This window comes from Saccopteryx bilineata, chromosome 2 (genome assembly GCF_036850765.1).
Source record: "Saccopteryx bilineata isolate mSacBil1 chromosome 2, mSacBil1_pri_phased_curated, whole genome shotgun sequence".
Classification (NCBI taxonomy): Eukaryota; Metazoa; Chordata; class Mammalia; order Chiroptera; family Emballonuridae; genus Saccopteryx; species Saccopteryx bilineata.
Genome location: NC_089491.1, coordinates 13800646 through 13814317, shown reverse-complemented (window position 1 = coordinate 13814317; position 13672 = coordinate 13800646). Strand labels below are relative to the sequence as shown.

At 62.5% G+C, this 13672-nt stretch overlaps 1 protein-coding gene across 10 annotated transcripts in view; it reads left to right on the top strand.

The window, feature by feature from the left end:
* DAB2IP (DAB2 interacting protein) overlaps positions 1–13672 on the top strand; it is a 201677-nt gene that overhangs the window by 174681 nt on the left and 13324 nt on the right. For 8 of the 10 annotated variants that reach the window (XM_066256323.1, XM_066256320.1, XM_066256326.1 and 5 more), the window contains 7 exons: positions 1502–1646; positions 1732–1876; positions 5431–5667; positions 7275–7476; positions 9752–9930; positions 11873–12761; positions 13426–13578. In XM_066256323.1, the coding sequence (XP_066112420.1) occupies positions 1502–1646; positions 1732–1876; positions 5431–5667; positions 7275–7476; positions 9752–9930; positions 11873–12761; positions 13426–13578 (1950 nt within the window). The remainder of the gene's footprint in view (positions 1–1501; positions 1647–1731; positions 1877–5430; positions 5668–7274; positions 7477–9751; positions 9931–11872; positions 12762–13425; positions 13579–13672) is intronic. The other 2 variants (XM_066256321.1, XM_066256325.1) reach the window with 2 other exon arrangements.

The window sequence follows — 13672 nt, the reverse complement described above, 5'->3', positions numbered from 1 at the left end:
CAGCAGGGTCTCCGGGGCCTAGAGCTCAGTCTGTATTTCAGGGGACACGTGTGATGTCAGTTGTGCATACCAGAAGAAACTCTGGCCCACGCTGGCCACCTGTAGCCACCTTGCTGGTGACCCCTGCCCTGCCCGTCACCCTCCCCTGGGTCCCTGATTCCCTGTTTATCTCCTTCCCTCCCACATCACAAGGCTGATCCTGGCTGAAAGGAGGCGGGGCTGTGGAGGCGGGAGTTCCCGCCCAAGCCAAGTCCCCGCTCTCATCTTCGGACGGGGCTCACTGCCTTCTAGGGCAGCTCAGCAGCCTGCCTCTCTCATCCTGAGGGACCATACAGAACGGGGCTGGGGGAGCAGGAGACTTGGGCGAGATTTGGCCCAGGTGGCTGTGTGGCCTTGGACAGGCCACTTTCCTGTGCTGTGTCTGGTATGGGGGACCCATCAGAGTAACAGGTAGATAGTGGCAGCTGCTTGTATGAGGGAGAGAGGGCGGCCCGTCTGTCCTCTTTGGCACTGATGGTGATGGTGGGGGAGTTCTCTGGTCACCCAGCCAGGCCTGGTCAGGGCTGAACAGGGATTTGAGTTCAGCTGGTCTGGCAGTGATACGGGAAGCTTGTGTCCATGTGGCATGCTCTTGCCCAGGCTTACCTCCTCGGTTCTTAGGCCCAGCTCTGATGTCCCCAGCGCCAGGCTGCCCTGCCCTCGCCAGGCTGCCCTGCCCTCGCCAGGCTGCACCTGCCCTCACCTGGCTGCCCTGCCCTCACCAGGCTGCACCTGCCCTCGCCAGGCTGCCCTGCCCTCACCTGGCCGCCCTGCCCTCACCAGGCTGCACCTGCCCTCGCCAGGCTGCCCTGCCCTCACCAGGTGCCTGCCCTCGCCAGGCTGCCCTGCCCTCGCCTGGCTGCCCTGCCCTCGCCAGGCTGCCCTGCCCTCGCCAGGCTGCACCTGCCCTCGCCAGGCTGCTCCTGCCCTCGCCAGGCTGCACCTGCCCTCGCCTGGCTGCCCTGCCCTCGCCAGGCTGCCCTGCCCTCGCCAGGCTGCACCTGCCCTCGCCAGGCTGCCCTGCCCTCACCAGGCTGCACCTCCAGGCTGCCCTGCCCTCGCCTGGCTGCCCTGCGCTCACCAGGCTGCCCTGCCCTCGCCTGGCTGCCCTGCCCTCACCAGGCTGCCCTGCCCTCACCTGGCTGCCCTGCCCTCGCCAGGCCGCCCTGCCCTCGCCAGGCCGCCCTGCCCTCACCTGGCTGCCCTGCCCTCGCCTGGCTGCCCTGCCCTCGCCTGGCTGCCCTACCCTCACCTGGCTGCCCTGCCCTCGCCTGGCTGCCCTGCCCTCGCCAGGCCGCCCTGCCCTCACCAGGCTGCCCTGCCCTCGCCCGCCAGCAGCCCCGAGTGCTGACAGTGGAGCAGCCTTGAGAACAGGGGCTTCTGGTCAGGGAGCAGGGGTGGAATCCCAGGGTCCTCCCTACCGGGCTTGCTCAGGTTCTCTCCCCACTGCCTGCCACCCCAGGACTTCCTGACGGATCTGATGATGTCAGAGGTGGACCGCTGCGGGGACAACGAGCATCTCATCTTCCGGGAGAACACGCTGGCCACCAAGGCCATCGAGGAGTACCTCAAGCTGGTGGGCCAGAAGTACCTGCAGGACGCGCTAGGTAGGGAGGGCTCGGGCCGCCGGCGGGAGGAGGACGGGCGTGCCCACCAGGTCCTCACGGCCCCTCCCGCCCCGCCTGGCCACAGGGGAGTTCATCAAGGCGCTGTATGAGTCGGATGAGAACTGTGAAGTGGACCCGAACAAGTGCTCGGCCTCTGACCTCGCTGAGCACCAGGGCAACCTCAAGATGTGCTGCGAGCTGGCCTTCTGCAAGATCATCAACTCCTACTGGTCAGTGCTGCCCACACTTCCTCCTTGGCTCCGTTCCCAGGGCCTCCCCACCCCAGTGTCTGCCCCGTCCTGTGTCGGGGAGCCGGCAGTGCGCCCACCGCTGCGCTGGGCACCTGTGTGTGCTGTCCTCACTCAGACAACTAGCTCAGTGAGGGCTCTGGTCCCTTGTGCCTGACTTACAGCGAGAGCTGAGGCTTAGCGAGGAGAGAGCAGGCGATGTCTGTAGCTTCACCTTCAGAGTGATGGTACTGAGACCCTCTGCCTGACTTTGCGTCTTGCTGGGCTGGCAGGGCCCTCTCCTGGCCCTTTGTGGGCTCTCAGATGTCAGGGAGTATTTCAGAGTGTATGCAGCACACCATCTGTATGGTGTGGAGAATTTGGACACGGTAGAAGTCCACTGCACATGTTGATTAGCGAGCGCCCTCTGTGGCTGGCGCTGTCATAGGTTCTGGGGCTGCACAGGGAGGACTGACGAGGCCCTTCTTGGGCACCCACCTGGCGTAGGTGGAGGCCTTAACCTGAGACACCTTGTCCATAGCAGCTTGGTGCTCATGTCACAAGCTTGTGATCGGGTCTGTCAGGGGACTTGTGTGGGTGCCTGGACCATAAAGGACAAAGAAGAAAGGATTGGGCTTTAAGCAGAACAGAGGTCCACAAGCCTCCAAGAGAAGGAACAGGGGTGTGCAGAACGGGCTGTTGAGACAGGACCAGAGTCAGGGCCAGAGTTGGCCTGTGGGCCGTGTTCTGCACAGCGCCCGCTTACTCCTAGGGCGTGTGTGGTAGCCAGCTGACCTCGTGCAGAGTACACCTTGCCAACGGGGTGGCGTGCATGACTGTCCGGGACAAGGACCTTGCTGCCAGCCCCGAAAACTGGGGTTATTGTCACACTGAAGGAGCAGCTCAGATCTCCTCTGTCACTGCTCTGGCTCAGGACCTGCGTCCCCCTCCCCCCTTGAGCCCTTCTGCTGAGCCCACAGCCCCACCCCCCAGCCAGCACCTTACTGCTTTCCTTGGTCACACTTTTTTCCTTCTTGCTTTAAAGCCTTACGCCTGGCTCCCTTCTGTGCGTCCCCCCCCCTTCCCGTCAGACTGTTCACCCCTCTGGACGCCTCTGTCCCCAATCCTGATCCCATCCGAGCGGGGTTGTGCCTGTGTCTGACTGTCCTGCACACGCTGGGAGCAAGCCAGGCCGATGGACCCACCGGCTCAGGGCTGGGCCCACAGGAGGGCCCCGGACCTATTCCACAGGGAGGCCTGCTCGGGGAGCCATAGCCCAGGGCGGGGGGCAGGGGGAATGTCCAGGGCCAGTGGGGTGGGCGCCCCACTGCACAGGTCAGCTCCTGGGCTGCACATCTGGCACTGGGCATGGAGGGTGACCCGAGAGCCTTGAACTCTGGGAGCACACTGCCCACCTGGGGCCAGGCTGTTTTCACACTGCCGTGATGTTCCCGGGGCCGCGGGTGTGGGACATGGAAACATATCCGTGGACAATCATTTTCCATTTCCTCTTTCTGGTGTTTGTCCGAGACCCAGAGGCACCTTTCAGTTCTGGATGCTGTCGATAGTGTCATCACTCAGGGCCTGCCCCTGCCCAGTCCTGTGCCAGGCCCCTTGATGACCCGGCCTGCCCCTGCCCTGCCCAGCCCTGTGCCAGGCCCCGCGATGACCCCGCCTGCCCCTGCCCCGCCCAGCCCTGTGCCAGGCCCCGCGATGACCCCCCTGCCCCTGCCCCGCCCAGCCCTGTGCCAGGCCCCACGATGACCCCCCTGCCCCTGCCCCGCCCAGCCCTGTGCCAGGCCCCGCGATGACCCCCCTGCCCCTGCCCCGCCCAGTCCTGTGCCAGGCCCCGCGATGACCCCCCTGCCCCTGCCCCGCCCAGCCCTGTGCCAGGCCCCGCGATGACCCCCCTGCCCCTGCCCCGCCCAGCCCTGTGCCAGGCCCCGCGATGACCCTCCTGCCCCAGCCCCGCCCAGTCCTGTGCCAGGCCCCGCGATGACCCCCCTGCCCCTGCCCCGCCCAGCCCTGTGCCAGGCCCCGCGATGACCCGCCTGCCCCTGCCCCGCCCAGCCCTGTGCCAGGCCCCGCGATGACCCGCCTGCCCCTGCCCCGCCCAGCCCTGTGCCAGGCCTCGCAATGACCCCGCCTGCCCTGCCCAGCCCTGTGCCAGGCCCCGCGATGACCCTCCTGCCCCTGCCCGCCCAGCCCTGTGCCAGGCCCCGCGATGACCCCCCTGCCCCTGCCCCGCCCAGCCCTGTGCCAGGCCCCGCGATGACCCGCCTGCCCTCACTTCCTCTCTAGCCAGGTTGCTGTGCTCACCGCACTCCCAGCTGAGGACCGGCTGGCTGGGGTGCCGGGCTGGTTGGGCAGAAGCTTTTCAGGTTGACCAAGGCCTCTTGTGACCTTGGGGTCTCAGCCTTAAGGGGGCTGTATGAGCTCAGCAGGGCAGGCCTTATTCTCAATGTAACAGAGAGGAAATTCAAGGCCCGGGAGGACCCAGCACCTGCTCAGAGCTCCTAGAGCTAGTGACAGAGCCAGGCATGCACTGGGTTCAGGGAGCCCTGGCTCCTAGCCCGCCCCAGGGTAGGAGTTATATCTTTTAGGGTAAAAAGATAGGAAAGCCACTTAAAGCTTGCCATGGTGGGGCCTCATTGTGATAGACTGGGAAGGCCCAGTGGAGAGAACCCCCCAGCTGGGGGCTAAAGACCCTGCGTGTACTCCTTGGGTTGCCCCAGGAAGTCCTCCGCACCTAGGAAGTGGAGAGCTCTGACTCCTGTGGTTCGGGTATTCCCATCTTGATCACTCCAAGCTCTCCTGAAAGCCGCTAATTCCTGTGACGTTACTTGGGCTCAGGGAGTAGGTCTCAAAAGCCAGCGATGGGAACCCAGGAGCAGCGGTCTGTTCCTGTTGTTTTCCTCACTGTCCCCTCGACCCAGGTGCCTGCTGTTTGGGGAGGAGGGTGAAGGTGCCAGGCAGAGAGAAGTGGGAGATGAAAGCCAGGAGGGCATCTGGCACTTCTAGACCAGAGGGCTAGAAGCACGGGAGGGGCCAGTTCTTGTCTGTTCTGGGTCCTAAGAGGTCAGCTGACAGCAGCGGCACAAGAGGCTTGGAGGAGCGGGACTAAGGACGTGAGACACTACGGGTCTCACCAGCAATGGGCTCTGGGAACAGTCTGGGAGGGCCCAGACTGGGAGCTGACCCTTGCCACTGGTTCTGGTGGGACAGGACTGGCTCCTCTGTGTTTGTGTCCACCCTACGCGGCCCCTTCATGGGGAGCCCGCCAGCCACCCTGCCTGGAGCTTGGGGGGTGTCCGCCCCTTGACTTCCTGAGCACTCCCTCTGCCCCTCCCTGCGCTGCCTGGGCCCCCCGCGGCCATCCGATGGACGGTGGGGAGGTGGGGGAATGATGGATGGTGCAGTGTTGGGCAGCAGGCCGAGCTCACAGCTATTGGGGTTGGAGCTCACGGTTCCACTGCACTCAGAGCCAGGTCCCTGCTCTGCACCCTCCTGTCCCGGGGCCCTGCCTGACCACGGGCCCACTCGTGCTGTCCCTGCAGCGTCTTCCCGCGTGAGCTGAAGGAGGTGTTCGCTTCGTGGCGGCAGGAGTGCAGCAGCCGCGGCCGGCCCGACATCAGCGAGCGGCTCATCAGCGCCTCCCTGTTCCTGCGCTTCCTCTGCCCGGCCATCATGTCGCCGTCCCTCTTCAATCTGCTGCAGGAGTACCCTGACGACCGCACGGCCCGCACCCTCACCCTCATCGCCAAGGTGACCCAGAACCTGGCCAACTTCGCCAAGTGAGTGCTGGGTCCCCGCAGGCAGGGGGCCACAGGGGCGGGCCACGCGTCCCTTCCCCGGAGCAGGGCTGTGCAAAGTGGCCCTGCGTTTGTCCCTGTCATGCTCAGTCCTCCCCTTGGTCAGAATAAAGTCTCCTCCATACCCCGCCCTCCCCCTACCAAAGGTAGGTGCCGTTTTGGTCTGTTAATTTTCAAAGGTGGGCAAACAAGGTATTTTTTCCTTCAGCTTTTTTAAATTAACATTTGGTCACAAGGAGTCTCCCATGCACTTAACATTCATAAGCCTCGTTGTGAAATGAATGACTAATATGCCTTCAAGACAAGAGAGCCCGTTTCCTTAGCCCGGCCCCTGTGATTGGGCACTCGGGCTGTTTCAGACCGGCCTTGTGTAATGCTGTGAAGATTGTCCTTGCTCATAAAGCATGTTAGTGTTTTGAACTGTACCTTAGAGTGAGGGGGTGGAAACGGAAGGGCCGGGTCACCTCGTTGCCCCTTCTGGGGCCACCTCTGTGCTGGGCGCTGAGTCACGACTGGTCCCAGCCTTCCAGAGCCAGTGCCTGAGCAGGGGAGGGGGGCAGAGGGAGCAGCAGAGCGATGGGCACGGCCACACGGTCTCTCGGGAGGGCCCTCGGCTTACTGGGAGAGCAGGCGGGGGGCTTCTTCAGCCATGTGCTCCCAGCTGCTTGTCGGGAGCAGAGGCAGGGCAGCCCCCCGGAGGGCCGTGTGCTGGAGGGACAAGGCACCATGGCATCCTGAGTCGTCAGGTGCCAGGCAGAGAGAAGTGGGAGGCGAAAGCCAGGAGGGCCGCTGGCACATGAAGGCCAGGCGAGGTGGTGGGAGCCACCAGAGGGCTGGAAGCACGGGAGGGGCGGCCCTCGTCTGTTCTGGGTCCTGAAAGGTCAGCTGACAGCAGCGGCGCAAGGGGGTTGGAGGAGCGGGAGTGGTCGCTGAGAGACCGCGGGAGAGTGGAGCTGCAGTTCTGGCAAAGGGGCAGTGAAAGTGTCGGGGTTAGGGTGGTGCAGGAGGCAGCGGCTGCAAGGTCACGGGGTGCTGAGAAGATGCCATCAGCCAGCCGGGCTGGTGTGGGGAGGGAGAGGGAGGAGGTGACCCAACAGGCTCTAGCTGCCCAGTAGACGGTGGTACCTGCACTTGGGATAGAGAGGCTGGGAGGAGGGCACGGGTTTGGGATGTTGGCAATGACTTCAGACACGGCCTGGCTGGGTACAAGGGCAGGTGCCGTGGGCAGGCATGTCTGCAGGCTCAGCGGGGGGACCTGGCCGAGTGTACACCCCCCACCGGGCCATTGCCACCTGGGGGGAAAGAGGAAGGAGATTGCTACTGGCAGTGAAAGGAGAGTGGGGGCCACAGAACATTCCAGGTCCTGTGAGGAAAGGTCCAGAAAAGGGTCCCTGGACTTGGCAATGAGGAAAGGGGGCCCTGAGTCATAGGAGACTGGTGGGCTGGCGGGTTAGAGGTGTGGGAAGAGTCCACGATGGGCAAGGAGGAACAGGAGCTGAGGTGGCGGGGATGTCTCAGAGAAGGGGCGTTTCTGGCTTCCCAGGCCGGCCGCAGACCTGGGTTGCTCACTCCGTCTGCTCTCTGCCCAGGTTTGGCAGCAAAGAGGAATACATGTCATTCATGAACCAGTTCCTGGAGCACGAGTGGACCAACATGCAGCGCTTCCTGTTGGAAATCTCCAACCCTGAGACCATCTCCAACACAGCCGGCTTCGAGGGCTACATCGACCTGGGCCGCGAGCTGTCCAGCCTGCATGCCCTGCTCTGGGAGGCCATCAGCCAGCTAGAGCAGGTGCCTGTCCCCGGGGCAGGGGCGGGCAGAGGGCTCTGCGTGGTGCGTCCAGCAGCCCTGCCAGTGCACCGGAGCCCCCAGTTCTGACCTAGGCTCATCAGCACGCATGGGGACCTCTGGGCCCCGTGTCCTTGGTGGGGAATGCCATGGTCACTTGCCAGCGCCAGCGCCTGGGAGCCCGCTCTGGGTATGGGGCTCCAGCTGTGCCTTCGTGCACTTGATGCGGACGGGTGGGGTCCGAGTGTGAAGGTACGTTCCCTACCTGTGGGAAATGCGGTCTGATTTAGCTCTTTCTGTGAAAATGTCTTCATTCTGGGTGTTAAGGCCACTGATTTAAAATTAAAAAAAGACAATGCTATAATTCCACGTGTCAAGCAGGAAGTTGCAAACCTTTCTCAGTTGCCATTGACCACCAGTTGAAATGGTTATTTCCTAGACACCTCTACCACGACTGCAGCCCCTTGGATTGTGCCCTCTGTGGCCTGGGGCTCCACCCCCCTACCCACCCCCGCCCCCCCACTCCCACCCCCGGCCAGCAGCCTCAGCCCACAGAGTCAACGGGCTCTTGGCAGCAAGAGCTGGGCCTGCCACAGTCTACTTCTAGAATATTCATTGCTTTCTGTGGCTCAGAGACCACCTTGCAAAAGTAGTTACTGCTAAAACAGGGCTGGGAGGCCTCCTTGCTCCAGCGCTGTTTCCTGGAGGTGACCATGCAGGACGCTCTGACATGTGGCCTTCTAGACACATCTGTGTACACAGCACGAGTTCTCCTTTTCTGATTATGTGAAAGTAAGACCTTGTGTGTGCACTGCCATGTGTGCTGCCCACGTGCTCTGTCCTGTACATCTTTCCGTGATGGCACGTGCTGCTCTGCCGCTGTGACCTTCCCAATGGCCAAAGGCCGTCCTGTCATCTGACGACTGTTTATTTCTCTGGCCCCTTGCTGGACACTCGGGGTCGTCCAGCTTTCCCCACACCAGATGCTGGTGCAGTCACTTCTGCTCGATGGTGCCTACTGCCCTGTGGCTGCAGGAGACCTGGGGGTGGGGGAAAGGGGCCGCAGCCCTCTTCCTCCTCTGCTGCCAGCACCAGTCCCTCCCCTCCACCACTTGCTAATCCCCTGTGCCACCACCGTCACCACCTCTGCTCGCTGGTAGCTGCTATCACAGCTAACAGTGTTGTAGCAAGGACTTGAAATTGAGCTCCTTGCCTCCCAAGCCACTTTTCTAGTGATGACATGAGTTGTTTCTTTGTTTTGTTTTGTTTTTTATTAAGTGAGAGATGGGAAGGCAGAGAGACAGACTCCCGCATGTGCCCTTACCAGGACCCACCTGGCAAGCCCCCTATGGGGCAATGCTCTGCCCATCTGGAGCTGTTGCTCTGTTGCTTGGCAACTGAGCTATTTTAGCACCTGAGGCGAGGAGATGGAGCCATCCTCAGCGCTGGGGCCATCTTGCTTGAATGAGCCATGGCTGTGGGAGGTGGGGAAAAAGAGAAAGGGCAAGGGTAGAGAAGCAGATGGTTGCTTCTGCTGTGTTCCCTGGCCGGGAATTGAACCCAGGACTTCCACATGCCAGGCCGATGCTTTACCACTGAGCCAATAGGCCAGGGCCGACAACATGAATTTTCACACTTTTTTTTTACACAAAATCCTACCTGGAAGCCAGTGCCTAAGCAGGTGAAGGCAGCGTCCCCTTTGCCCAGCTTGGCCCACAGCCTGGAATTCTTAGCACCATCAGTCTTAACCATGACAATGAGGTTGAGATGAGCTCTGTGCCGCCCTCCACCTGACCAACCATTTGTTAATCGTCTGATGGGCACGTGCCACCTGCTTTGTGCCTGGACTGTCTCCACTGGGGCTCAGGTGTCCAAGTGAGTCAGGTGCTGCCCCGCCCTGTGGAGTAGGTGATGTGGGAGAGGCTTCCCAGAAGCCTCTCAGATAGCAGGTGTGGGTGTAGGAGATTCTGGATTCCACGTGGGCTTTCCTCTCAGGGAGGCACCCAGGTAGGACAATCTAGCCTCAAAGGCTTGGATGAGGTTAGCGTTTCTCCTTGTGGCCTCACCCCTGCATCCCAGAAATACATCGGGAGCTGGTAAATATGGAATTTATACATTTCTGCCCCCCCCCAACCCGTCCCTGACCTACTGGATGGGGGAGGGTGCTCCTGCACTTCTGCCTGGTTCCTTGGACGTCTCGAACCACAATGATTGCAGCTCACATGACCTCCCCAGGAAGCCCCAACAGCTCACACCATTTCCTCCTATGTCTTTGTAGAGCATCGTGTCCAAACTGGGGCCCCTGCCTCGAATCCTGAGGGATGTCCACACAGCACTGAGCACCCCAGGCAGTGGGCAGCTCCCGGGGACCAATGACCTGGCCTCCACGCCTGGCTCCGGTAGCAGCAGCATCTCGGCTGGGCTGCAGAAGATGGTGATCGAGAATGATCTCTCTGGGTAAGAGCTGCCAGGTGTGCTGGGCATTGTGAGGTGCACATGCAGACAAGCGCACCCCCCTGCCGGCCCAGCCGGGCGGGAGGATGCCGACACAGGTGTTGATAAAACAAACTGGGTGGGACTCGGAATGTGTTGTGCAGGCCCTCGGTGGTAAACCTCCATTTGGGAAAACCAGGGAAGGCTGCCTGGGTGAGGTGGTGTTGGACCTTTGAGCTTTTTAAGAAAAACTTCCATTGGTAGAAAAGGCATTCTGAGTAGAGGCACTAACACAAAGGTGTGTTTGGAGAATAATTTCTGGTCCCAGATAGCTCCAGATCACCCAGGTGTGTTAAAAATACCTGTTCCCCTGGTATTTCCTGGGCCCAGTCAGAATCTACAGAAGTGGTGTGCAGGGCTATGTGTTTTTTGCTGGGATGGCTCTGAGGCTTTGAGTCTGGGAGCTCCAAAAGCTAGAGAGTTGAGGCCTGACCCTCACTCTGAGCCCTCAGCCCTGGGCAAGAGCCCTATAAATAAAATACACGTTCATTGGAGGGGGAGGCAGATGTTGATGTTAAAATGAGGATATTCCTTTTGAAAAGTAGGCGTTTATGCTGACCTGTTTATGCCCCACTCGTACACTGCCCTCCCTACCAGGGGCCGCCATGGACCAATTAGTGAGGGGAGACTGGGCCAGCAGAGTGGGGGGTCAGGTCTCACTTGGATGGAGGTGGTGGCGGCAGCAGGCTTTTAAGGGGTGTGCCTGTGGAGGTCGAGGACCTGGGGGTGTGTGTGCAGGAGTGGAAGCTCAGGAAGAGGCCAGGTGCCACTTCCCACGTCCCTACGTCCCTCTGAGTCTCGAGGGTCATTCTTACAACCTTCCAAATGAGGCAGATCTGAGTTCAGGTGGGGGACACCTTGGCTGAGAGACGGCCGGGCACATGGGATTTGAGGATCCCTGACCAGGTGTGCTGGTCTGGGTTTCTCTTGCTCTGCTTGCCGCCCCATCCACTTCTTGTCAGCCCATGAGTGCTATGGCCCCACGTGGTCACAGCCTGCCCCAGTTGAGCCCCATCAGCTGGGGCGGGTGCTTCTTCTCTCTGTTCCAGGCCGAGCCACCTCTTACTCCCACTTTAGGCACATTCCGATCCCAAAGTCCTTGCTGCCTCCAGCCCACTCAGAGCCCTTTTCACTCCCACATCCTTCCCTCTAGAGCCTGGCTGGCCCCACCACATTGTGCCTTCTTCCAGGGAGTCAAGTCTGGGGGAGGGGCCCAGGAGAGGCTGGAAGACCTGGGGAGGGCACAGCCCGCTGCTGCAGTTGCAGACACTGCCCCCCCCCCCCCCCCCCCGCCTGAGTCATGCCTTGAAGATCCTCCTCTGATTCCTTGCTTTTGGCAGGAACGCCAGCCCCCGCCTGCCAGTCAGTCAGGGGTGGGGCAGCAGGAGGCAGGGCAGGGGCCATTTCTCCAGGCCCCCACTCTGGGGATCAGTCTGGTTAGGAAGAAGAGGGAAGAGGAAGTCGGATTTCTCTGTGCAGGACCCTTGGATAGCAGAGAGCCACTGCGTTGTGGGTTTGGGTTTAGCTGAGTGGAGCACTCCAGGCCTCAGCATCCGTCTTCCTAAGACGCAGCTGGGCAGGGGAAGGGCCTGCCGGGCAGCCCGGCCTGGCGCTTGCAGCGCGGGCCCCTAGCATAGTGGCTCCGTGCGGGAGCAGCCACCTCAGCCCCCAGTCCCCAGGGTGGCTGCTGCTGTGGGTTGTGCAGCTGGGCCACTGGCCCCTGGGACTCCCGTTCTCGCGGCCCTGGTCCTCCCTGCCCTCCCTACCTTCCCTCTCCTCCCCCAGCCCTGGCTCAGGCCACCAGGCCCAGCAGCTTGGTGGGGGCTCTCGGTCTGGACCCGCCTCGGCCGCATTCACAGTTCTTCTCTTCCCCCTTCTTTCCCTGTGTGTGCTTGTCTCCCTGCAGTCTGATAGATTTCACCCGGTTACCGTCTCCAACCCCCGAAAACAAGGACTTGTTTTTTGTCACAAGGTCCTCCGGGGTCCAGCCCTCACCTGCCCGCAGCTCGAGTTACTCGGAAGCCAACGAGCCTGATCTTCAGATGGCCAACGGTGGCAAGAGCCTGTCCATGGTGGACCTCCAAGATGCCCGCACGCTGGACGGGGAAGCAGGCTCCCCGGCGGGCCCTGATGCCCTCGCCACCGACGGGCAGATGCCTGCAACTCAGCTGGTGGCTGGGTGGCCGGCCCGGGCGGCCCCCGTGAGCCTGGTAGGGCTGGCCACAGTGCGGAGGGCAGGCCAGACGCCAACCACGCCAGGCGCCTCCGAGGGCGCGCCAGGCCGGCCCCAGCTGTTGGCACCGCTCTCTTTCCAGAACCCTGTGTACCAGATGGCGGCTGGCCTGCCACTGTCACCCCGTGGCCTCGGCGACTCGGGCTCCGAGGGCCACAGCTCCCTGAGCTCCCACAGCAACAGCGAGGAGCTGGCGGCCGCTGCCAAGCTGGGGAGTTTCAGCAGCGCCGCAGAGGAGCTCGGGCGGCGGCCGGGGGAGCTGGCGCGGCGGCAGATGTCGCTGACTGAAAAAGGCGGGCAGCCCACGGTGCCCCGGCAGAACAGCGCCGGCCCCCAGCGCCGAATCGACCAGCCGCCACCCCCGCCCCCACCGCCACCGCCTGCCCCGCGTGGCCGGACACCTCCCACTCTGCTGAGCACCCTGCAGTACCCACGACCCTCGAGCGGGACCCTGGCGTCGGCCTCGCCGGACTGGGCTGGCCCCGGGGCCCGCCTGCGGCAGCAGTCCTCCTCCTCCAAGGGCGACAGCCCCGAGCTGAAGCCTCGGTCGGTGCACAAGCAGGTCAGTGCGCTGGTGGCGGGCGGGCCAGGAGGGGGTCATACTCACGTCATGCTGCTCGCAGTCATTTCATCTCTGCCTGCACTGAGCTGCCATCCCATGCTGACTGAAGCCATGTCCGGCCCCTCCCCTCAGCCCACTGGCCCCTGCCCGTCCTGTGAACCAGGGACACTGCAGCCTTAGAGTCCTGCCAGTTCCCCTCGGAACAGCTGGGGTCAGGGAGGACGAGGGAGAGGTCAGGCCATCTCCAGTTCTATGGCTGTTCAAGTCCTACCCAGGTCAGGCGGGGACCTGTCGCCCACAAGCCTCCTCCCTGCTCTGAGCTGGCCTCCAGAGCTCAGTTGCCAGGGTGCATGGGTGTCTCCTGTCACCCAGGGGCTGCACGCAGGACATGGAACTGACGTGCTTTGAGTAGAGTGCCCAGTCTTCCGGGCCAGCTCGTCTTCATCTGGGTGGCGGGGAGCAGACCAGGAGGCTGCTGGCCACTTGACTCTGCTGCTGGCGGCCACCTGGGAGTGGGAGCTTCCTTGATCAGGGGCTGCTGCATCAGTGGGTGCCCCGTCGGCTGACGGTCCTCTCCCTTCCCGCACGGCCATGCCCCTGAGCCACTTGCCCCCATGGGTGTCCCTTCCAGCCCCTCCCCTCTCACAGCTGTGTTTCGTCACAGGGCCCTTCACCCGTGAGCCCCAATGCCCTGGACCGCACGGCTGCTTGGCTCTTGACCATGAACGCGCAGTTGTTAGAAGACGAGGGCCTGGGCCCAGACCCCCCCCACAGGGATAGGCTAAGGAGTAAGGAGGAGCTCAGCCAAGCAGAAAAGGTAAAGCCGGACCCTGGCAGTTCGGGACAGGGCGGGGCTGCATCGTTTGGCAAGATTCTCTCCCTCCGAGTCCGGAATGAGGGGACACTGCTCG